The sequence below is a fragment of the Mixophyes fleayi genome, chromosome 4, assembly GCF_038048845.1.
Source record: "Mixophyes fleayi isolate aMixFle1 chromosome 4, aMixFle1.hap1, whole genome shotgun sequence".
NCBI classification, from domain to species: domain Eukaryota; kingdom Metazoa; phylum Chordata; class Amphibia; order Anura; family Limnodynastidae; genus Mixophyes; species Mixophyes fleayi.
The window spans coordinates 311,562,629-311,589,699 of NC_134405.1; the positions used below are offsets into that span (position 1 = coordinate 311,562,629).

At 37.5% G+C, this 27,071-nt stretch overlaps 1 protein-coding gene across 2 annotated transcripts; it reads left to right on the top strand.

Annotated features, from left to right (window-relative positions):
• CDX1 (caudal type homeobox 1) lies at window positions 1-26,511 on the top strand. Of its 2 annotated transcripts, XM_075205385.1 has the most exons (4): window positions 1-507; window positions 6,860-6,910; window positions 23,603-23,748; window positions 25,423-26,511. In XM_075205385.1, exons 1-4 carry the CDS (start codon window positions 75-77, stop codon window positions 25,633-25,635), a joined length of 843 nt encoding a protein of 280 aa, XP_075061486.1. In that variant the 5' UTR covers window positions 1-74; the 3' UTR covers window positions 25,636-26,511. The 2 variants fall into 2 exon arrangements, with proteins under 2 accessions (XP_075061486.1, XP_075061487.1); XM_075205386.1 differs by lacking the exon at window positions 6,860-6,910.
• The last annotated feature ends 560 nt before the right edge of the window (window positions 26,512-27,071 follow it).

Here is a 27,071-nt window from a genome sequence, read left to right on the forward strand (position 1 = left end):
GCAGAGTTGAAGAAAACTCCAGGACACAGGACAGCTGGGCAGGCACATTATGTGCACCGGACTAATTGGTAAAAATGTACGTGGGTTATCTTTTGGATAAGGACAACAACATGTACCCCAATCCTGTCAGGCATCCTGGTCTGAATCTGAACCCCCAAAACTACGTCCCAGCGCCCCCTCAGTATTCAGATTTTGCCAGCTATCATCATGTCCCTGGAATTAACAGTGATCCACATCATGGGCAGCCTGGTGGCACCTGGGGCTCTCCTTATGCGCCCAGCAGAGAAGAATGGCACACTTACGGCCCAGGACCAGCATCTTCTTCAGCTAACCCTGGACAGATTGGATTCAGCCCAACTGATTTTAATCCTGTTCAGCCACCGGTCTCCGGACTTCTGCCACCTGCTATCAACAGCTCAGTGCCTCCCTTATCCCCTAATGCGCAAAGGCGCAATCCCTATGAATGGATGAGGCGTAGTGGAGTCCCAACTACAAATCCAAGCAGTGGTGAGTAGAGTGTAATATTTACCAAGAAAAGCAAGGCTGTTGGAAAAAACGCGCACAGTCATTGACATACACAATTATATGTATTTTATTTAATAAACCATTATTGCTGTGATTTTAAATTGAGATTATAGGAGTAAAATCCCATGAATCCATCAAGTTGTATGATAACAATATACATATTCATGATAAATACTGCCATAGCCTAGAATTACACTTATTATGGATTTGTGTGTATATCAGCTACAATGTAACAGCCATGAGGGTAATTGGAATTTGACAGGGAATTGTTGATTTGACAGAAAGTCGTAGTGTTTGGTCTTTGTCAGAAAATATTTTTAATTGGTCACAGAGGAAATACTATAGAAATGACAATCATAGATAACAGATTTATTAAATAGCAGAACATTATATTATAATAATATTCAGTAGTGATACGGAGAGACCGTTTAGTTGCAGTTAAGTTGACCTTTGTTGTAAAACTACAAGTTCCAGTGCGTCATTCCAGCTTGCAAACCGGTAAAAGGGTTTGGGTATAGCATGCTGGGACTTGTAGTTCCACAGCAGCAGGCGAGCCACAGCTTTCCTAGTCTGAGTTGGATTGTGGGTCTATTATCCCATAGTTGTAGAGTTTATCCTTTTGTCGATATTTTTCACGTTAGAAAAAGCTGTCAAAACACTCAGCAGCACAAGTTTACCGTCTCCGCATTGCTTTAACTGTTGCTCAATTTTCGTCATACGAATATATTTTTTCAACGTGCCTGAGCGTCTGTCAGCAAATATGAACTTCAACCCCTGTTTATAATGTTGTGAATCACGCATTCTCCAGTTTATGTCTTATTTACGTTTTATATGTGTACACACAGATGCTCCACACACAAAACATGTCGCAAGATAAAGGAAAAAAAACTAGTAAAGTAGGGGAAACCTCAACAATTACTCAAATATGTTATAGAAAATAAGATTTATTATTGTGCAAATGAAATGTAAGGGTGCCGTTCAATGACACCAGGCATATCATTATTACTTATATTTTGTAATCAGACTTTTTTCGGGCATGGCAGCCCTAGCACCCATGGAGCTTACAATCTAATTACCCTACTTTAGGCACAAGTATGAACCGACTGTGGCCAATTTAGCCCAACTATAGAATTAAGTCAGAATTTAGTCTGTCTTTGAACTTTTGGAGGAAACCGGAGCACCAGGAGGAAAACCACCTAGAGAGAGGGAAACCATTGAAACTCTATTCACAAAACTGCTTGGTTGAAATCCTAATGTACTGAGTTACCATGTTGCCTGTGCTGTTATAATGATCTTTACATAGGACCGCCAAACTATGTCTGTGTGTCATATTACTTTTAGTTACCTGTTTTATAGGCCTAATTTGTTGGCTATAATTACCTAATAAAAGGTAGAAATAATAAATATCATAAAAAGTCCACCCTAGAATAGAAATGATCTTAGTACAAAAGAAATCCAGTTGTTTTTTATTTTTTACATAATTATTGCTTTCTACTTAACAAGATAAAGTAAAAAGAAATTGCTTTTCATTTCTTGTTTTAATTTCTTAACTTTTTTTCGTGTTCACTGTTTATTGGATAGTTTAGTTATTATATGTTTATGTCATCTTTTTATACCTAGTCATTGTTCCTAAGTTGTGACTTGGTGATATAAGCATATCAGTCTTTATAGCTTTCAGTCTTTAGTTTATTATTTCCAGGACACGGGAAGATAATTACTATTCCATGTTGGCATCAATCTGACACAGGGATCTTAATTTCAAATCACAAAATATCTTATCCTAATACTTTCCTGTTTGTTGATATTGTTTCTTTTTCCAATAAGCAATTTATAGATAATGTATGTCTCAATGGGACCTTAAGCGTATTGTGTCTGTGTCAGTGAAATACCCTCCAGTCTGAAGAGGGAAATAACAATAGTTTTGTAAACAAAGGTAATTTAAAGGGGAAAAAAAAGTATCAAAACCAATTGTTTGTAGAGCCAGGAATTAAACCTAATTAAGAAGTTAGAGTCAATGGTTGGCGCAATCTCTCAATACTTGTGTTGAACAATGGTTTTCAAGATCTAAATAGTATCATAACATCAACGGCCCTATGAGTTATGACACAACAGGAGGAGAAATAGGTTTTACCCAAATATCTATCTATCTATCTATCTATCTATCTATCTATCTATTTATCTATCTATCTATGAGATTGTGGCTCACCACTTCCATTAACAAGAGGTGGGGTGCTCTGTAATTTACAATGGGTGGAGTATTGTAGATGAAATCACAGTGATAGGCAATCTCCATTTAATGATGAAAAAGAAAGGTCTTTATAACAACGTTCCGGTCTTAACAGTTATAATGGTTTGGTTTCTAATACGACCCTCTCTGCCAGTGGATGCGCCGAGTCTCCCGACATTTCCTCTGAACTCCCCACTAGTCCTGGCAGTATGTGATACATGTGAGATATGTGCACACTGCCGGAGACGGTGAGATGTTCAAAGAGATCCGGAACATCCACTAACAGCGGGCGGTTGGATGATTAGTGGAAACGGCTACCGTTCAGGTGTGGGGCCTGCAAGGCAGGTGGGTGGGTGGGTGTGATGGAGGGTAAGGGGTATGCATTAAAGAAAGTAGAACAATTAAATTATAAATGCTGTTTAAAATTATCTGTTAAGTGTATATATGTGGCAATGTGTGTCAGTGTGTGATTTGTTGCAGTGTATGGGCCTGTTTGGGACACACAATAGAGACATAGGGTTTGATTCTGAGGTAGGAGCAAAGCAAAGATAAGGAGCAACTTTGCTCCTGGACAAACCATGTTACACTTCTAGGGATACAAATTGACTTATTTTTTTACACGCAAGGAACATTCTGGCTGTTTTTTCATGTAGAACACAAATGCTTAATAGCTTTATTTGTACACTGTAATATAAAGTTGATCTATGACATGCCGTATCCCAACTTTAAATCTTTTCCTACATTTTAAATTTACCTCCCCGATAATGTAACATGGTTTTGCCAAGGTGCAAATTTGCTCCTTCTTTTGCTTTGCTCTTTACTTAAAATCAAGCGCTATGTCTCTATATTGTGTCCCAATTGTAAAGTACCTTGTAATATGCTGGTGCTATATAAATAAATGTCATTAATAATAACAATAATATGTTTTTATGCCAGTGTGCAGCATTGCTATTGTATGTGTGTATTTTTGTGCAAACTTGTGCATTACAAGGAATAATATACCCTCTAAAGTAAATTATTGTGGATGTTAGAAGTCACCTTAGAGTTCCATGACCTGCAACATTGTGCTATTATATTGCAATGGAACTCCTCAACAATATCCTTATAATTTACTGTAGAATGTGCATTAACATAGATGTATATATATATATATATATATATGTGTGTGTGTGTGTGTGTGTGGAGAACATGCATGTGAGAAACACCTATATTTTATAAATATTAGCTACACCACCTTGATTTATATTGCAGTGGTGATAATTTATATTTTAGGTTACATTTCTTCTTTATTTATTTCCAATTCAACCACATTGAATCCTTTTGTATATCGGATGGCACCTGAAGTCACAAAAATAACCAGTGTCTGGTAGACTAAATTAGTTCTGAATTGTTCATACATGGTATGAAACTTAGTCTCCTTCTTATTACTCATAAAAATATATTTATTACTATCATTATTATTATTATTTATTTTATTTAGAATATGGCAAGATGCTGCAGAGATGTACAGTGGAGGGGGGGGGGGATATAAATTGATTACAGTATAGGAAAATAACATAAATTAAATAGAGTGAGGGTCCTGTCTGCAAGAGCTTACAATCTATTAAATAATAATATATGTGTATATTCCTTTAAATTAAATAACTTAATTCATTAAACAACTAAAAGATTTCCAAATTAATAAATTAAATGATGTAGTTACTTCTATATCCATTTGTAACACACCCACACTTATATAGTAAGAAACAACATTAGCCGTGTTTTAGGTAACAAATACACGGGAAGTTTGCTCTTTATCAAAATATTTAGCTTGTAACTTTTTGACTTTATGTGGTAAAGGTTTTCGGGGGCATTTCTTAGTAGGGGCGGCTTTAGCTCATTTATTATGTCTTGTACAGAAAATAAACATAACGATTGTATTTGTATACTAAAAACCCACTGTGAATTCTAAACAAATTTTACGTTTCTTTGAAACATTGTAATGCAAATAATAAATGTAACTTTATTTTCAAGCAGACAGAAATTTAAAGCAATAGTTTTGCAATAAAAGTTTCCTGATTCTGCTGTAGTTTCTGATATTGATTGATGATTGGTCAGCGCTTTACTTATTAATATATATAATTTGTATACATTAAATTATTTTGATATATTCACATTAAAGACCTTTTATCAAAACTAGTAAAATGCAATATTTGTTTTGTTGTGTTATTGCAAACTGCCAACCTGGCAGCCTGTCTTTGAAGGATTTGGTTAAAATGTATTTTATCCACATTATTTCATGAAGACCGTCATATACCTTCAGTACTGTTATAGTTCAGCACAAATTACAACTGTGATTTCAAAATTTGGAAGAAAAATTTAAATTAAACGGCAATATGGAATTGCATAAGCAGTAGTTGTTGTTTATTGCCCTCCTCTAATCAATATCTTCGTCTATGTCCGTTACCTATATAATAACATGTAGCCAATTGACTCTACCAAAGCCACGGAAAGCCACGTTAATAAATAGAAGGAGTGAATATTTTCTGTAGAACAAAAATGCTGACATCATTAGATCAAGCAACACATAATATACGAATGTTAGTATTCTTCAGTTCTCAGTATGAGCTGAGAAATCTGAAAATTAGAGCATTTCATCATTAGAGTTCAAATTCTGCCAAGGTGTAAATATGCTCTTTAACATACGTGTTTGCATTGCGAGAGGTATAAGTGGGAAATACTGTCACTTTCCCTGTAGCACTCAAATACTTGGCAGCTTTAGTTTAAGAGTGCGATTAGAGTTGAGCTAAGATGCACCCCCCCCCACTCCTCCCAACTCTAATTCTATCTACACATTTTAAATTTGACACCCCCCCACCTGCTGCACAAAATGGTTTTGCCAGAATGCAAAATTGTACATCTAGCTGGTATTATTTCTAACTCTAGATGAGGTGCTTTAAACTTGTTGCAATAAACACAGGATCGCATTGAACAGTAGATTCTCAATATAACCCGGGGGAATGGACTGCTCCTTAGAATTATTTCCAGGACACTCAGCTGGTAATGTGTCATTGTTAGTGAGTTAGTGTTAATTTATTATTATTAGTAATAACATTATTCATAAGGATGCATTGTTAGTGTTAAAGAACTCAGTCTTCCATTCTGGTGTATTACACTTGGCATGCAGAGATTTTTGGCTAGAGGTTATGGTTATGGTGGTAGAAGACTCTGGTGCTGTCTAGGGTGGGTTCCCTTGCCTCATTTTGAGCTAATGCTGAGCTCAGTAGCATCATGGTTGATTTCAGATCATACATGTAACAATATCGTTGCAATCTCCCGATATGGCCGCTCGTGTGACCATCGTAAGACAATTGCACACTGTCCAACTCCCTAATCAATTTCTTTATTGCCGAGAACTTTATGGGAACATGTCTCTCTGGTTGCTAAATTCAATCTGATTGTATCCATATGGTTTTATTATAAATAGACATGTATCTGTTTATAGCAGGATTAGGCAACCTGTGACAATCCAGCTATTAGAAAACTGCATGTCCCAGATTGTCCGGCCACCATTTTTATTTGATTTAAAGTAATCTTAAAGGCTTATGCCATTCAAAACTTAATATTTTAGCTACAAGCAGGTCCTCAAAGGTTACTTACTTGGGGTTCAGAAAATCAGAGGAGCCCCTAACATCTTCCATGTGCCTACTCCTGCTGACCCTGTCTATATTTAGACTGGCATAGTGTTATCCATCACCAACACACTGCCAATGGGAACATACGATGTAGTAGCAGCATGCAGAAGATGTCATGATACCATGAACTCCAGCCCCGAGGTCAGTGACCATTGGGCACCATATTAGAGTTGGTTTGTTCCACCTAAAACGAACTATTCAGTGTTGAGTGAAATTTCTCCATTTGAAATGCTGGAGCTAGCCAACTTAGGCAAACCATAATGTACTTGGGTGATTACATGACCTGTAAATATGTTGTTGTTTTTTGTTTTTTTTATAAATTAATTTGTTAAATCTGTAAGTTAAATATACTTTTTTTGAATTTGAAAAAGCACATTCTAACTTGTCAGGCTCAATTTTCTGGTGACTATATATAGTTTCTGTTGTCTCATAGAGAATCTTATATTGAACCCCAGCAAGTACAAGGGTGAGGAGCGAGGACAAGGTAAGACTGGAACTGGATTGCCTCCTTAGAAAGTGGAAGTAAATCCCCATGAAAAACCAAATAAGCATGTTTTGCAAATTGCAGTTCAAAGGGTGCCTGGGCAGCATATGAAAGAAGGCAATAGATTAACCCTTTTAATTCTATACAGCTATTGTTCTTGTGAGTCGTTAACATTAGCTTTGTAGTGTCCAGCAAGGTCTGGTAAACTTTTGTTTTTTACTTTTACCCCCATTTAAATCTTTAAAGACTAAAGAATATATGGGATAAGTGTCCGTCATTTGGCCAGTTTGATATGGTGGCTTAAAATCTTAGAAACATGTTACATTTAGTGTAATAAATCAGCTAAGATTGAAGAAAATCCACAAAGTTCAGATGGAGTAGATTTTGTGAATGGAACATCGTGAATGTTTTTTCACAATTAATTGAATTAGACGACCTTGGTTTTTGAGTAGACTTTATGTAGAGAACACAGTGCTAAAATTGGTGTACAATTATTTTTGAATATGTATTGCAATTATTTTGGTGTTATTCCACAACACAAACAAAGCTGTTTAGCAGGTTTTCATCAATGTAATATTAAGCTTTTCTATTTTTTATTTTTGCAATTTTATACTTTCATATCTATATATAAAGCTAGCCATCGTCATTCCCCGTTGCTTATAAAGTGTCTGTATTTTTGAATTTTGCATTCAGTTAGGCGTATAATAATACAAGATGTCATAAGGTGCAAAACTGGCAAATATCCTCTATTTTAGAGCTTACCACAATTCTCATGGGTGCAAGTGTTCAATTTATAAAAGGTCATGAGGGACAGGTTAATGGTTGAATCTGTAAGTGATTCCCTTTGGAGAAATCAAAATGTTAGGAGCACCCTTTCTTCTCATGCAAATCAGGTGTTGAGATGTCTCCGAGAGGCTCCTATGCAGGAAGAGGGTGGAGATAGACAGAAGCTTTAATAGTTCCAATTGTTCTCAGGCTTTATCCTGATCTGTTCTGGGGCGGAGATACAAGAGGAAAAAGCTTTGATCTTTGACACAATTCTTCCATTTGAAATTTAGAAGGTTTTACTTGCTCATTGAAAACAAAGAATACATTAATAAATATGCATTAGAAAGTCCATTTACCTAAATTGTACTTACTGTAGTCATTCTGCTTCTTCTGAGTTGCTTGTTCTTTATTTAAAAGAACATACGTTACTGGCTCCTTATATCACAGTACAGAATGGAAAGATATAGTTTATCTTACAGGAAATTTAGAGAATATTTTTGAGCAGTAGTTAAATAAACGATAGGTTAACGGATAGGTTGCTTTCAGGGAGTCATACAGGGCTGACTGGTATAATATTTTGGCACAATATGAGTGAAATATAATATTCAGTTATGTAAACTATTACCCGGAATGCTTATCCAGGATTTCCCCACATACCTTTTTTCCCGTAATTTGGAATACAATGTCTGTTATATATAAAATTACATTTATTTGTAAATGTCTACTGTCTTTCCCCATAACAGCCCAATATTCCCTCCTTATTGATTTCATTAGTAGAGCTCCTCACAGTGACTATAGAAAGAATCTCTAAGTGATAGTGTGTATGTATGACTGTATTACGAAACAATAGTCATTATTTAGTAATTCATTTTCTTTCTGGTTTTAAGATAATGGGTTTTTCCATGTAACAGATCCCATACCTGTAATAAAAAATGAGATTATATCCCTACTGGGAATAATATGGATATCAGAAGTCACAGAGGAGTGACCATATAAAAACAAGAGGCTATAGGCCGAGTGCTCTTTATATAGGTCACAGACATCTGATGACATTAGAAAGCACTGATTACATGACATGAAAATTAACTGTTTATACAGATATTCTTTACAGGAGTTTATAAATATATCAATATCACCTGTGCATTAAAATAGTAATAATAATTATAATAATTAAAATAATACAAAAATGCACATTATAACATGGACAGGAAAACATAGTTGATGAACTACAGGTAATTGCTATTTGCCTACAACCTCCAGGAATAGTTTTTTAAAAGTGTGTCCAAAAATTTTTTGGAAACTTTTGCCCCATGACAAAGTATCTGTTTTTAACATAGACCAACTCCACAGTGACACTTCAGTTCTGTATGGTGGGTGCATTTCGAATAAAGTATGAGACACTAAAGGATTATTATAAAAAACATGCATCTTTTCTTGCATACACAGACATACCCATATGCAGACTGTTGGATGTAAATTAGCATAATGCATAGATAGAACATCATAGTTTCCAATTCTCAAGATACAGTCCCAAGTTTTAAAGATTTGTGCCTGGAAATTCTTGTTTCTGTACATGTCTCTATTTTTCAGTTTTTCAGTATTTTTCAGTATTGACTTATTTCACTGTACATTTCCCCCTATTCTATAATTATACTCCAGCCTTTATAATTTAATATTTAATAAAGAAATTATTTATAATGTAGTGTAATTACATTTTAACCAGGTTCATTGAACATGTCATGACAAGGATTATATTTTCCCAAGGTTCACCTAGCTATATACCTTGCATAACATGCTTAGATATGTCAGCCCAGCGGCATAGTGTATACTGAGATTATTTCGTAATGCTGTCAAGTGTCAACTATGAGATACCGTAACGCTCTAAAGCGCATAATATACTTTTGAGAGTTAATAGAAGTGTTTATGTACTGATCTAAATATCACACCCAAAATAGGTACTTTTAGAAAGTAAAGAAGGGCAATAGAAAGAGGCTCAAAATGGGGACTGTCCATCCAGAAAATACATTTGGGAGGTGTGGTGAAGAAATTAATTTAATAATGATCATGACCGATTTGAAATCATATTGTGGATGGTATGCCCCTATTTTCACTTATGTGTGCACCATTTCCACATCAGCAAAGTATCTCTACAAATATAATTACATTTTGCCAACTATGACTCAAGCAAACATTGAAATGAAAATTATTAGGATAGTTATTAGGATTAGGTTAGTGCATCTTAACATGATTGCTGTAGCATACATAGGGTAAAACACAAATAGGCAAAAGGCATTACACCCCCAACATAACATGTCTATGGGACATAATCATAATACAATTATTTTGTATTCTAACTATGCACATTGTAAATAATGAACAAACAAGTATAAGGGATAACCTTTAGGGACAAATCCTTAAAAACTTGTACTAACCCAATAAATTTTATTTAAAAAAAACTCCTGGATCTTACTTTTCACCATTATAATATATGTATATACATATATTTTTAAACGAAAGAGGACAGAGCCATCTAGTAGCCAAATTATAAGGGAAAATTGTAAGATGCTCGCAGGCTTTACCATTAACTTTTAAGTGGAGAAACCAATAGACATTAGTCTCCCCTTGTCTTTCTCAGCAACAGGTCCATAGAAAACACACATAGTTACCCTTTAATAAATAAAAACAAATCTGTTCTTCAATTACAAATGCTTTGGAACACAAAAAATGAAGGGCAGTGTTTTGCTGTCAATTATCATAGTGCCTAGTATGTACAAAATGACTGCCTGTGGGAGCCGTCCTTAGTTGTTTTTGTAATGTCATGTTGTAAGTATAATTGCTTTTACTGCTAAAGGTCTGCTACTCTTAATCACTTTACAATATTTCCATATACATATGCCTATAGGCTATAGGAGTTTATGAGTCTTGAAAGAAAAGAATGATAACCATGGTTTATGTTTTTCGCAGGTGTAGTACTATAATTTCAGAGAGTAATAAATACACAAACATCATATAATGATTAAAGTACAATTCTACAAATATACAAATACAGATAGAAAACAATAAAATAACATGAAAGGCCCTTGTTGTGAACATTTACAAACAGAAGGAAGAGGGAGAGGCTTTAGTAATTCAAATCTATCTGCAGGCCAATTCCTCTTCAGGTGAGTAACTTCTTTCTATATGTTGCTGTAAAGGCAGCCATTTTGTCAGCTGAATCCATATTCATGAGATTGCAGTGAATGAACCAATGACATCACTGAGGCATTTCCTTGTGAATCCACAGGCTGCATATTCATGAACATGAATGGGGCAGCACGGTGGCTCAGTGGTTAGCACTTCGGGCCTCACAGCGCTGGGCTCATGAGTTCAATTCCCGACCATGGCCTTATCTGTGTGGAGTTTGTATGTACTCCCCGTGTTTGCGTGGGTTTCCTCTGGGTGCTCCGGTTTCCTTCCACACTCCAAAAACATACTGGAAGGTTAATTGGCTGCTATCAAATTGACCCTAGTCTCTCTCTGTCTGTCTGTGTGTCTATAATAGGGAATTTAGACTGTAAGCTCCAATGGGGCAGGGACTGATGTGAGTGAGTTCTCTGTATAGCGCTGCGGAATGAGTGGCGCTATATAAATAAATGATGATGATGATGTAGGTAATATGTGCGTTCGTTGCTGTGCGTTTAAGGTGAGTGATATCGTATTGATGTTGTATTGAGACATTGTGTTTCTACAAACATATGTGAGTTAATTTGGAGGTTCATCTAGTGAAGAGGTAGGATACAAGGAAGGGTCTTTACTAGCAGGTACAGGTATCCTTAGTGTGGTATAGAGTAGAATAGACCCTATTTTGTAATTTTCCTTTTGTATTTTTTATGTAAATATTAAGATGTATATACAATAATTTTCTTGTTGCAGCTATTGTCCTAGCTTCCATAAAGGTATCAATAAGTCTACGTGCAAAGCATTTATTGCAGAAATATTTGATATGCCTTCAAGTTACCAATATTTCCAGCCATCATTACAAAATAAAATCTCATTTTAGCATTGCAGTAATTCATTTGTAGTACAGTTACAACCATCATAACATCCAACGAAAACATGCCCTCTCTAACCAGACCCATCATCCTGAACAAAAAATAATAATGATGCTACATTACCACTGAAATTTGTGCACAATGGCTTATAAACAGGTTTTTGTATTAAGTACATTTCCAAAAACTATAATTTGAAATAGAGCAGGGTTTGGTAACATTGCATAAAAAAAAGTTAGGCGCCAGTTTTTAGACATACACTATATAGACAAAACTATTCGAACGCTTGACCATTACACCAATAGGGACTGCAGTTTTCACTCTTCTTGGAAGGCTTTCCACAAGATGTTGGAGTGTTTCTGTGGGAAGTTGTGCCCATTCATTCTGTAGAGCATTTATGACGTCATACACCGATGTTGGACGAGAAGGTCTGGCTCACAATCTCCTTTCCAGTTCATCTCAAAGGTGTTTGATGGGGTTGAGGTCAGGGCTCTGTGCGGGCCAGTCAAGTTCTTCCACACCAAACTCGTCAAACCGTGTCTTTGTAGTCCTTGCTTTGTGCTCCTTGCTTTGTACACTGGGGCACATTAATGTTGGAATATAAAAGGGCCTTCACCAAACTGTTGGCACAAAGTTGGAAGAATAGCATTGTCCAAAATGGCTTGGAATGCTGAAGCATTAAGATTGGGCTTAACTGGAGATAAGGGACCTAGCCCAAACCCTGAAAAACAGCCCCATACCGTTATCCCTCCTCCACCAAACTTCACAGTTGGCCTAAAGCAGTAAGGCAGGTAACGTTCTTCTTGCATCTGCCAAACCCAGACTCGCCCATCTGACTGCCAAACGTGATTCGTCACTCCACAGAACGCATTTCCATTGCTCCACAGTCCAGTGTTGGTGTGCTTTACACCACTCTGTCCGACGCTTGGCATTGGTCTTGGTGATGTGAGGCTGCATGCAGTTGCTCGGCCATGGAAACCCATTCCATTAGGCTCCCGCCATACAGTGGAAGTTTCGGAACTCTACAGCTATGGAATCAGCAGAGCGTTGGCGACTTTACGCACCATGCGCCTTAGCAGTCATTGACCCTGCTCTGTGATTTGTCGCTGTTTCTGAACGCTTCCACTTTCTAACAATATCACTTACAGGTGGCTCTGGATTATCCATCAGGGATGAAATGTCACAAACCGTCTTATTACAAAGGTGGCATCCTATCACAGTACCACACTTGAAGTCACTGAGCTCTTCAGAACGACACATTTTGTATCACACATGTTTGCAAATGGAGACTGCATGGCTAGGTGCTTGATTTTATACACCTGGCAACAGGTCTAATTGAAACACCTCAATTCAATAATTAGCAGTTGTGGCCAAATACTTTTGTCTATATAGTGTATTGTGTATTTTAATATTAGGTGAAATCTCTAGATCCATCGAAAATTTGAGCTTTTACCAGAATTAGGGCTTCTTCCTTTTTAAGAAAACCCTCGGTCTGGTAGAGACTATTAGCGACAGTAACCTCTGCCAGGGACCTACAGCAAAGCTTCCCCATCTTTCCCTATTTACCATGTTCACCAGCGGTACCAGGATGGTAATAGCAGAGATTCCCCAAAGGAAAAATGCTTTATAATTTAAATACAATTTTTTTTCTGTTTTTTTGTTCCATTTTGTTCTTCCTATTATTTTTCTTCCTATTTTACCACTGAGCGTTCACAAGCTGGCGAGCCCACTCATCCATGAGGGGTAAGAAGCCTCCAATAGTGGTAAGAGATAATATCGCTGGGGAGCTGAGCATCGCTCACCAGTCCCGTTGACATCTTCTTGTTGAATTGGGTGGTAGAAGATGTTCAAATCTTCCATGTTGCCCTATATTAATAAATAGGCTCCATGGATTGTTTTAGATCAGGCCTGTCCAACCTGCGGCCCTCCAGATGTTGTGAAACTACAAGCCCCAGCATGCTTTGCCAGTAGACAACCTGTTGATAGCTGGAAGGGCATGCTGGGACTTGTAGTTTCACAACATCTGGAGGGCCGCAGGTTGGACAGGCCTGTTTTAGATGCTGATTCAAAAGGTAGACACATGTACTGATCGGGAATCTTACATTTTCCAAACTTGGATGATATCAGGATCACTTCCAGCTCAACGGGGGCTTGTGAGGTCAATTAACTGTTTTAATGACCAAATTCACAGTTCAAAATTTATTAAAAATATAAACTGATGACCCCATCGAATTTGATTAGATTATTATTGGGCATCAGGCTTTTTGTTGGGAGACACACCGCAACATACATACAATTATCACAGCATGTGTCCAGAACAAGCCTGGTGGGTAATAGAATTTCCCCAAACTCCATTGTGTTTAATGTTGATATTTATTTCCTGATATTCAGCATCTATTTTTATTATAAAGTACTATAATATATAGTAATAGAATAGAGTAGCATTATAGTACAGTTCATAATGTGGATTTTTCAAGTTAAGCTGGCAACACTCGTTGTAATAACCCCAGTTGTAGTGGCCAATTGCCTTAAACTAAGTATGATGTCCAGTAATAATTTAATAAAACAAAAAAAATCATAATTGAGCAAGTTGGAAATGATGAAGACAAACAGCCTGTAAATGGGGTCACCTTCCGATAGGACAGCCCCAATCAGAAAATGGAAGCGATCTGGCCACTAAGGGCAACATGGTGGCTTAGTGGTTAGCACTTCTGCCTCAAAGCACTGGGGTCATGAGTTTGATTCCCGACCACGGACTTATTTCATGCTTGCCGACATCCTCAAGTCGACATCCGAGAGCTACCTATGGGAGGTGGGCATTTCCGGGGCAGGGCTATTCAAATCACGACATTTCAGCCCCGCCCCCACAATGTATTGAAGCAAACACGTCATTTTACAACGGAACGGGGCCAAATGCCGCGATTCCCTGAGAATTGCAGCATTATGGATCTAATTCTGCCCACTTCACTCGGAAGTGGGTAGATGTGGGAGGCTGCCATACTCTCCCGGGAGTCCGGGAGACCTACCCGGAATCCAGGAGTCTCCCGTACATTCTGGGAGAGTATGCCTTATCTGTGTGGAGTTTGTCTGTGCTCTCCGTGTTTGCGTGGGTTTCCTCCGGGTGCTCAGGTTTCCTCCCACACTCCAAAAAACATACTTGTAGGATAATTGGCTGTTATTTAAATTGGCCTCAGTCTTTCTCAGTCTGTGTGTTTATATGTTAGGGAATTTAGATTGTAAGCTCCAATGGGGCAGGGACTGATGTGAGTGAGTTCTCTGTACACCGCTGGTGGCACTATATAAATAGCTGCTGCTGATAATTAGCACTAAATTATTCAATTTGCTGCCCCCATTTATGCACGCAAGCAGCAAGTGTCAAGATTGGCTCTCATGGGGCTTGCTAGTGTCCCTTAAAATGCATGAAAACCTGATCACATAATATATATGTGTTTGTTTACCTCTATTTCAAAAATATAAATAATCAGCCTGAATATTGGCCTGACTAATGGAGTACCAGCTATTGGGAAAACAGTGTAAGAAAATCAGTTGCTTATAGGATCAACAATCCTAATATACCAGTTGTCTTGTTTACAAGAGCTACAACAAGTACATTCACATTCACCGGAATGTCCAGAAGAATCTCGGATTTCGGGGAGTGTGCCGGACTCCCAGAAGAGCAGACATCCTCCCAGATCCCACACATTTCACTAATGAATTGGGCAGAGATAGGGCTTGATGATGCAATATGTGTCATCTTAGCCCCGCCCCCACTGCACAATGCCATGAATGGTAAAAGAGAGGAGGTTTTCTATGTTGACAAGTATGGCATGCAACCTTTAATCCGTGTCCACCTCTCAGGCAGATATGCTCCTTTTTGGGAGAATTGACTGCTTTAACGGGGGTGTGGGAGGTTCCACTCTGAGCTGGGAGTCACTAGGTAACTGCGTCATCCAGAAATTTGCAAAATACAGAAAGAAAAGCAAGTTAATTATTCCTGCATTTAAATTTTATTTTTTTGCAAAGATCCACATTATCCTGTATTTACTATCAAGAGCTCTCCTAAACTATGTAAAGGGGAAGGGAATGCCAGGGGCGAGGCAGGGAAAGCCAGGGAGGACATTTAAATGTACATTTTAGCTATGCTTCTACAAATTACACTAAAACCCTTTATCTGGCAAACTTTACGTCCCAAGCATTCTGGATAATAGCTCCATACATGACTAAGTCAAAGTTTTAGACGTTTAGCAGAAAGATATTTTAGATAATGTTGCAAGATGGGGAAGATATTTTCCTACACACAGCGGAATTCCTGTCAATAATCCCATTGAAGGACACTGCAGTCATCCTCTCCTCAGCCTGAGAGGGCAATAGCCTACACTCTGCAGTATCATTCACACACAACATGAAATATCTCAAGTTCTGTCGTATGCACTTTTACATATATATCTGTGAATGCTATTAATAGCTTTCTTAAGTCAACTTACAGAACCATATGTATTTATGACTGTTATTAGTAGGTTGTGTATATAAGCCAATTTTTATTTAGGTTTAATGGCCCTTGAAACTGTTGTGATATGACGCTACCACTTCTACAATGAGAAGTGCACTGGTTTGACCCATTGATTGATGTGCATCTTTTACTTCCCAGTGTTCTCACACCACATAATTAGCGGTAGGGTTTATGTGCCACTGATTATTACTTTACTCGCGACAGCTTTGGTAGAAATCAATAATAGGTGGGTCCCAAAAGCCTTCCCTGATTAGCCAGCTGTCTGCAGCTGGGATAGGAAATTAATACCCCTGCTTATCATATGGATAGTTGTAAATCATAATACATCAGAGAACTATAAATGAAGTGGCTCATTAACGTTGATAAATAAACAGAAGGCTTACGTGGATGCTGATGTGACAATAGCTCAAAGGTGCTGTCCCTTTCTCTTATAGTAAATGAAGGGATAAAAGCCAGTTATTCTCTCCAAAGTGACTTCTGTGGATTGCTCCTTTTTCGAGTGACAATTGTAATTTTTTTTAGCTCTTATCTCTTTTTCTTTATATTTTCCTTCCATTTTTTGGGTATCATTACATAAATACTTATACATACTTTCCTCCTAACAATCCTGATTTTCTTGGTCTAGTCCTGGTTTCGAAGGCCAAAGGGATGAACTATTGGGGAATGAATACGGCTATGTGGAAAGGTTATGACACGGGTGGGGTTTGGTACATTAGAGGCCATATTCTTCTTCTGTACTATTATAACTATTTATGCTTTTTGATTACTGGTCACCAAATACTTTTTGTTCAAATTTTTAAATATCTACCAAGGAATATTTCCTCCAGTAACCAAAGCAGCAATAACTATAGTTATATTATTATCAATCTAAAACTTAGGTTAATTGGCTGCTATCAAATTGACCCTAGTCTCTCCTCCTGTGTGAGTGAGTGTGTGTGTGTGTGTATGTTAGGGAGTTTAGATTTTAAGCTCCAATGGTGCAGGGACTGATGTGAGTGAGTTCTCTGTACAGCGATGCGGAATTAGTGGCGCTTCATAAATAGCTGCTGCTGCTGCTAATAATGATCTAAAACATGTGCATGAACTATATATCTTTATAAACCATTAGTTGCCACCTGTCCCTAATTTCAAATGACAGTCCCAAGTTTTAAAAATTAGTCCCTGGAATTTTTTTTCATTCCTGGAATTGTCTGCGTTGTTTTTAATTTTGACCAATTGCACAATAAAATTATTTTCTTTTGAATGTTAAACACAATTCTTGATAGCTTTTCTTATTTTCTGATAATTATACAAGTTGATAGTTATTGAGGAATAGTATTTCTAACATAAAAAGTATGTTATAATCCAATGGAGAAATCATGACATGTTGGGGATCGTAGTGTTCCAAAGACCACCGATATCGTGACCACCGATATCGTGTTACGTGGGATTAGAAGTACCAGCCAAGCAATAAAATGAGAGCCCCGTTTGTAATATACACTCTCTGTAGTATATAGCACTTATCTGTCCTGCAGCTCTTGCCATCGTCAGGGAGAGGTCATAGCGAGCCTTCAGCCTACCGCTGGTCTCCACAGTCGCATCATTATCTTGAAGACGTCATAGGATTTTAACAGAGTAGCACAAAAAGCAACTCTCGCTGCACAGTTCAAACCTGATGATATTGAGTGTGTGACGTTATATTGGGGGTCAGCCGTACACAATGGACTCAGTATGGCAGTGCCTGGAGAGTAGATAGCAAAAGCTTACAGATAAAATGGGGTCATAATTGTAAAATACACCTTTAGGGCTTGATTTAGAGTTGGGTATAACTCCTTTTAAAAATTAACACTTCCGCACAGGAGTTCAGTACAGTAACAGTATATAGACAATATATAGACACAAGTCAACCGACCCTTTAGAGATGCATCTGATTTTGACTAAGATGTTGCTGTAAGATACGCCTTTTAAGCGGGTTCCATAGGCATGGTGCCAATTTCCGAGTTAATGTCAACTACTTTTATGCAACATTTATCTATACACTAGAGCAGAAGTTGACCAAATCTTAATACTTCAGTCGCAAAATACATATGTAGAACAGCAATGTTGTCACAATCTTTTTATACGTGCTTTGGGACCATATTTTTGCATCCAATTCAGTGGATCAGGGGCTTAGGGTCTATTTTACAAAGTTAACCACTAAAATATGTGTGCATCATATCTGGTAAGGACAACCTTGTTGATTATGTGACAAGGAGTGGAGCATATAACACTTATTATACATTTGCCTTGTCTCTTTCTGTGACCCATGAGCATGTCTTTCATCATTCAAAGTAACTACTAACAGAAGGAACCTGCACGGTTATTGTCACTTATGCAATCCTCACAATCAACCAAATAGCATGTTGCTTCTTTTAGTATAGATTTTGAGTAGCCATCTGCGTTGTACTGTCACTCAATCACAGTGCTGATGGCTTCTATCGGTTACTTTGACAGCAGCCACTGATGGCTTCAACATGTAACTGGGGTTTAGTCATGATAGCTGGAGGCGATGATTCTGCAGATACATTAGGTCTACTATGCTGTGAACTATGGTTACTAGGCTAGACATTGCAGATACAGTGCTGGCCATTGAAGCAGTCATGTTGAACATTGTTTTATGTTGGGCGATATCCTGTTAAACATTTACCATGTTACTATGCTTGAAAAGGGATTGGATTCCGACCAGGGACCTATCTATGTGGAGATTGCATGTTCTCCCCCTGTTTGTATGGGTTTCCCCAATGAAATATTCTTTTGTTTTCTCCCACAGTCCAAAAACATATTGGTAGGTTAATTAGCTGCGGTCAAAAATGGACCCGTGTGTGTGTGTGCGCGCGTGTGTGTGTGCGCGTGTGTGTGTGTGTGTGTGTGTGTGTGTTTATTTGTCTGTAGGGGATTAAGACTGTAAGCTCCAATGGGCCAAGAACTGATGTGAATGATACTGTACAGCATTGCATAATATGATTGGTGCTATATAAATGAACAATAATGATGACAATACTATGCTGGACATTGGGACTGCTATGTTGGCGATTATGAAGGCCTTTTGGCCTATTATGATCTGAAAGTTAGAGAAATATTTTTCCTCTCATAATCAAAATATATTGGGAAGCACATGCATACAGGATTAGAAGCCGTTACCAATAATCGTATTGTATGTACAGTAAAATATAAATAGTACTCTGTTATTTCTAAAAAACAAAAAACAAAAACATGAACAAGCTTGGGCTAAAAAATTTAATTTTGGAGAAATATCCATAAAACCTGGGAACGACTCTCAAAACTATGGACAGTTGCAAGGTTTGTTTTTTTTCGGTGGTTCAAGTAAAGTAAAACAGGCAAATCTGGGCAGTAGATTGTATATTATTGATTTCTACAAATGTAGTTATTTAGATCTCCTTGCAGACAGCTAGACTCCATAGTTATAAGGGACAACCTAACATCAATCCACAGTAAAGGTTAGTAAAGAAAGGAAAAAATCAATAATTAAGTGCTGGACAAACTTTACAACACCTTTTGATCTTGGAGGGTGACAATTAACCAATTCACTTCTCACTTGTGACAATCCTAATGTTTCCTAAATCAAGTCAAGAGACTGCAATCAAATGTGAGCACTTCATTGATTGTTCCAAATAGAAATACCAGATATACTCTACTAAACTATAAGGCTTATACAAATTCAATAACAAATAAAAACAGCAGGAACTGTCTATAGGATCTGACTCGATCTGACAGAGTTGGCCAAACACGTGGCCGAAAGGGCGACCACACGCCTGGGTGGTCCTATGTTGAGACAGACTGAAGTGACTGAGTCAAACATCTTGGTTAACACTTGTGCTTCGCAGCACTGGGGTTATGAGTTCGATTCCTGACCATGGCCTTATCTGTGTGGAGTTTGTATGTTCTCCCTGTGTTTGCGTGGGTTTCCTCCGGGTGCTCCGGTTTCCTCCCACACTCCAAAAACATACTGGTAGGTTAATTGGCTGCTAACAAAAATTGACCCTAGTCTCTGTCTGTATGTATATGTATATGTGAGTGAGTGTGTGTCTATATTAGGGAATTTAGACTGTAAGCTGCAATGGGGCATGGACTGATGTGAATGAGTTCTCTGTACAGCGCTGCGGAATTAGTGGCACTATATAAATAAATGATGATGATGATGAACATCAAATCTTTGGATTCTATATAATATCAAAAGATGCTTTAGGTTATTTATGTTGCATTACTATTTTACTATTCAAGTAAAGTATAGTTTAAATTTGGGTGGGGTTCAATGAGTGAACAGTATTGCACTTACTATAGATGCCATTCCCTAGATCCACTATGGCAGTGATGAACAACAGGCAGCCCTCGGCATCATATCCTGCGGCTCCATCCTCCAATTTTGGCAGATTTGGTTGGTATAGCTTGTAACACTTGGTTGAAATGCCTGTTAGGTTATTACAGATAGGTGTCTCTTCCTTTGATTAAATGTATTGGTTTAATTTGCTAAAAAGATTAGGGTAATGTGTGGCCCTTTTGAAGGTCAGAGGGCCACCTTTGCTGCCCTTGAAGTGTATCAGGTTGCCAATCACTGTGCTATGGTCTCTGATGGTTTGAAGGTTTAGCAACTTGCTTACAGATATGTCCATTTTCTTACTACAATAGCTCTTTAATATAACCTATATTTTAGGTTTAATGGTCCTTTTTAAAACAGAGTCAATGGGCCTGAGTCATTAAGGAGAGCAAGGCAAAAAAAGGAGTACATGTTCCTCAGGACAAACCATGCTACAATGCAAGGGGTGCAAATTAGTTTATTATTTTGCACTTAAGGAAAATACTGGCTGCTTTTTCATCCATCACACAATACTTAATAACTTTATTTTAACACTGACATTTAAGTTTGATCTAGGATATGCTCTATCCCAACTTTAAATCTCTCCCCGCATTTTAAATTTACCTCCCACTCTAATGCAACATGGTTTTGCCCAGGTGCAAAGTTACTCCTTTTTTATGCTTTGCTCTCCTTATTGACTCAGGCCCAATAACTTTCATTGAGAGATCTTCAGAATCACGAAAACCTGGGACTTTCCTTGAAATTAGACACCTGGCAAATATGGTTGAAATAATTAAAGGCTGGTACAGGTTTTTAAAAGCAATGGCTGTTAAACTTAAAGATAAAACCTTGTACTTTGTTCTTGTTTTTAATAGAGCATTAGAAGCATGTTCTCAGTGCCTCCCTTCAGCATAATGTGCCATTCCAATAGAACTCCATAATATTGTGCTGAAGTTTAATGTTCCTGAGCACTACAGTCAATGGTGAAATTGACACGAAACAAAAGCTTGTAACAAAGTGTGTTCCTACAGTTCGTTTTACTTACATTATTATTTTGGACTATCAAGTGCATTTACTAGGCTTTAAGAACGTGCATTAACTGCATACAATCAGCTCTTATCGGCTAGCAAAATAGTATCTATACTATGCAATCATAATGAAGTATCATCAAAGGAGTGGATAGTTAAACCTAATCCCTGGTTGTCAAACTTAAAGTTTATCATGTAATATACCTGTAAATGTTATATTGGCTATAATTCAGTAATGTTTGGCTATATACACAGTACTTATTTGTTTAGTTGGCAGAAAGACAAACATTCTTTTTAAAATAGTTTATTTTAAAACTGAAAAAGCATGTGCTGATTCTTAAAATGCAAAAGGAGCCATACACCAAGCAATATCAGACATTTGGCCAGATAGTGCAGCGTATATTTTGGCCCCAAAGTATTCAATCATATCGTTATTGTTAGTACCTATAAATCCAGTCATAGAGATGCTATCGGTTCATGTACAATAAACTTCCAATGGCATTAACAGGCCTCGATGGAGACCAGAAGTAATCCATTCACTTGGCTAGATAACATCCAATTTGGAAATTTGTGGCCAAATAGGACCGTGATCCTGTCCATCAAGCAGCTGGATTGGCCCATGTGTCACCAATTTAAGATCTGTTGATGTATTGAGATTGCATTATTAGATTATTATTATCATTATTATTACCAGTGGTGGAAGTGAGGGTGTATACGGTGGTATGCCATACCACCACTTCACCTACTGCCTTCATTGTAAAACTATCACATTCCATTCACTTATCATTTTCCATACTGCCACTTCTACATTACCAGACCACCACTTCTACATTTCCAGGCAGCCACTTCTACATTTCCAGACCGCCACTTCTACATTTCTATACCGCCACTTCTACATTTCATTTCTAGACTGACACTTCTACATTTCTATCCCGCCACTTCTACATTTCCAGGCAGCCACTTCTACATTTCCAGACCGCCACTTCTACATTTCCAGGCAGCCACTTCTACATTTCTATCCCGCCACTTCTACATTTCATTTCTAGACTGACACTTCTACATTTCTATCCCGCCACTTCTACATTTCCAGACTGTCACTTCTACATTTCCATACTAAATCTTCTACATTTCCATACTAAATCTTCTACATTTCCATACTAACTCTTCTACGTTTCAATACTGACACTTCTATATTTCCATACTAACTCTTCTACATTTCCAGACTGTCACTTCTACATTTCTATACTAACTCTTCTACATTTCCAGACTGTCACTTCTACATTTCCATACTGAATCTTCTACATTTCCAGACCGCCACTTCTACATTTTCACTTTGACCACTGGTTATTATTAATACTTATCCTTATGTAAGTCCACCTCTTTTGTTAACCTTGCTTTCTCCCACCATGTTTGGTCCGTTCATTAGGGACCAAACATTACTGTAAGAGCCATCAGCTCCTGCGGACTAAACCCATCCTAGAGATTCTATCTGCTAGGATTGGAGGCATGGAGTGAATTAGTAACTGATTGAATGGTTACGGCCAATTCGAGTCTCTCACACAGCCCTGTCTGCCATGTTGAATGCTTTTGTTCTCTCTACTGTCAAACGCAGGAAAATGACTTAGTTCAAGTTGTGGTGATGGTCAAAACAGTGGAGAGACTACCTCTGAAATACTACATGAATGGAACAATTAAAGAGGCATTGTTGACCAAAGTGGATCACGCTTTTGCAAAAAGGGATTTAAATATAAGTATGCAATGACTTTAGTTTGATCACCACATAATTAACGTCTTTTTCACTTGATAAAAAGGAGTAACCTATCCCTACTGTAAACAGCAGTAGTAGTAATTTTGTGTCCTTTGACTTTACTCACTGTATTGCATGGTCATGGAATTCATTGGCAAATTGTAAATATTCTGTTTCTACAAGGGGTATATTGTACATTATAACTCATGAATCAAAATGACAGCAGGATTAGTGAAACATGTAAATTAGAAACCTTTATGTCTTTATTTTTCATCTAGGGAAGACCAGAACAAAAGACAAATACCGTGTTGTATACACTGATCATCAGCGCCTTGAGCTGGAGAAGGAATTTCACTATAGCCGCTACATTACAATACGCAGGAAGGCGGAGCTTGCAGCCACATTGTCGCTAACAGAACGACAGGTAAAACAATTTCTTTAAAGCATCGATTGTCAACTTTTGGTCTCCAAGCAGATGTAGTTCAGTGACAGCCATAGAATGTCTTTTAATGCGGATGCGTGAAATCCCTTATTAATTCAATGTTCCAAGTCAGTAAGTTCTGTATGTATGGTCTGTAAAGGAATGGAAGTGAATCAATTCTAACGCTGTCAACAAATTTATTTATTGCTAGCGATAGTGCTGGGCACTATAAGGCTTAACTTACAGCTTGACCAGGCCAGCCTCCAGGGCTATGCGCATGCATGTCTCGGCTAGTCAGTTCATACATGCATAGTGGCACTGAAAGCCGGGGGTTTCTGTAAGGCTAGTATTCAGCAATTTAGCCAATTTAGTGTTTCACGGTACTACAAAAAAAATATTACTTTTAAAAAAAAACTGCACTATATCTATTTTTATTTTATCCAAATATTCTTTAAAGGGGATGGTCACCCCTGGCTGGAGGCTTGTTGAAAACAGAGATAGAAATTTGGCCATGCCACTGAGCCACCAAACTGCATTCTGGTTTACCAGAACCATATCTCAAACCACCAGCTAAGACCACACCCATTTGGGGACTGACCTTTAAAAATCACGATTATTGTAATGTATTGATTTACAAGCCATATAATGGTAGCTGAAAAGTGTTTTCAGTAGTGAATTTCTAAACTTGCAAAGCCTAATACTTAGTAAAGTAGTAGCAATGAAATGTCCTAGCATCCACCCATTGTTTTCCAACAAGTCAGTGGGAAAAGTGCACTGCGACTCCACCTTAGGCAGTTGACCTACAAATTAAAGAACTGACTGTTATGCAGAGTTAAATTTATAAAACATAAAAATCAGTCTATTCCACCTTAGGCTGCTTTTAAACATAAACAATGAAGCAGCCTTTTAAGGAGAGCTGGCCATTTATAATGAGCATTAACCTAAAAATACAAGTTGGATCAATGCAACAATGCATTTTGCAACATTCACCAATATATTGTTCCCCTATCATCATACAATGTATCGAGTTTAATATAGGGTAATGGATCGTGTATGTACTCTGCTATGAAGCTTAGTGCAGGTAAATTTTGGCCTCTATAAACTTTCAAAAGCTCCATAAATTGTATTTCTATAGACTTGTAGATAAGAAATCTAATGTCTATAGATAAAGATGTCAATCCCTGTAGCTACAATCTTGCCTCGAACATCTTTAGTCTTGGTAAGTCCATTAAATGTTTACATAAAGTATATATTAAGAATGCTGCTAGTATGTTTTATTGAGCATTTGACAATGGTCTGAGCCCCTATAAATTTTTCAAAACTGGATACACACAGATATGCAACTGATGAGGTGGATTGGGCTTAGAATGCTAACAGCAAAACATAGCATTTCAGCACAGCAGATTTGTCCATATCTATGTGTAGGAAAGTGTGAAGTGGGAGCAGAGCCTATACACAGCTAATCCAAGCATCTAAACAGTAACTACAACATAGAGTAGTGGCGGGATGTTCCTGCCAATCTGGTGCTGCAGGAACACGTGGTCCAATGCAAACTAAATTAAGTTCATACATACAAAGTTGTTATAAGTTGCTTTAATTTTAGGTCTAATGATTCCTAAATGGGCACATAACGTCTGTAGCAAATTTGTCACAATCTGAATGTCTCTCTTTCCCTAGGTAAAAATCTGGTTCCAAAACAGAAGGGCAAAAGAAAGGAAAGTAAACAAGAAGAAAATGCAGCAGCAGAGTCAACAAGCCAGCACCACAACGCCGACACCTCCCACCGTCGGGACCACTGCCGGGATGGGCGCCATTTGCAGCAGCAGTAGCAGTAACAGTAACATGGTATCTCCGACAGCACTGACTATCAAGGAAGAATATCTTCCATAAGGTCTTCAGACCTCGAGACACCAAAGACTACAGGGAAACTCCTTCTGTCCAGTCATCGTGATTCCACAAACCTGATTCTTGAAGAATCTTGCGCAATAAGGGTTCCAACGCGTTTCGGTGCCAGAACTGTCATTGCAGAACTGATCATATAGTTTCTCCATTCCTAAAGAACTAGTGATATAATTCCCTCCACAACTAGAGAAAGAGAAGGTGAAATTATTTGTGTCTGCAGCCGGACTATACCTTACATATATTTGTGTTACTGTATATATAAAAGAAAGGGTGTAATCTACAGGAGGCATTTTTTACATGTACATTTTGGGATTTTTTTCCAAGTTCCAGTAATGAGCTTTATGTTGTTGTAAAATGTTTTAAATTTCTTCTCACTGTGTTGTCTCTGTTGAAAAAATTGATAAAAGTCAAGTGGCCTAATTGTTCAGATAAGAAGGAATAGTCTATTTTTCCTCTAGAGTAAGGGGCTACTATCATTAGAATTGTGTATAATAATGTATACCATATGTATGTTTAAATATAAATTTAATTCAAGTATAGTTGTTACCTGTTTTCTATAGATAAAAGTTTGCACAAAAGTCTATATTTTAACTGTTCTAGTGTTGGAATAAAAGTCATTCAATGGTAGAGCTATGGTTATAGTTAACTATTCCCCACATGGGTAACAGCTTGTCACTTTGTGATGTCCCGAAAATCAGTAGGTGGCTAAAAAAATTACTAATCAGGGGATAGTGTTGTCCATAATGAGTGGAGGGAATTCAATTGGCTGCGTTACTCTCGAAAGTAACTATTACATTGACTACAATAATAGTGTGCATTATTACCGTTACTACAGTAATTTTTAACGCTGATTTTTGCTTGCGTATTACTTTCGAGAGTAGCGCCACCAATTGAATTCCGCCCTTTGATTTAATGCTGCAGGAGACTGTTGTGGGAGGATCTTGTGGGATGACAGTGATAAGACGTTAAAAAACAGATACAAATATTTCTTATTTTAAGGTATTAAACATAGACCACAGATATTGTGATGACAGACTTATAATCATCTGCAGTATTTGGAGTTGAACAGAATATGTAATCAAGTAAACCGGGAAATTCACTGGATTCTTCATTAATTCTTATTTATTTTCTACAAATAATAAATAAGATATTATACTGTATCACATACCTATCATAGTTTATAAACATTTGTTAAATTATACACAAAGGCATAAGGAAAATAATAACATTCGATAAACCAGACAAATTAGGCTGCTTGTGGGTGGTGATGCATCTGTTATGTTACAATGTTATAATATTTGTTTCAGGTCTAAGAAGGAAAGACAAGAAATATACAATAAGTTGCATAAAATTCAGAACATATTTGAAGCCAGGCTTTACATGACGGTTCTGCCTACAATTCATATCATACCCAGAAAGAGACA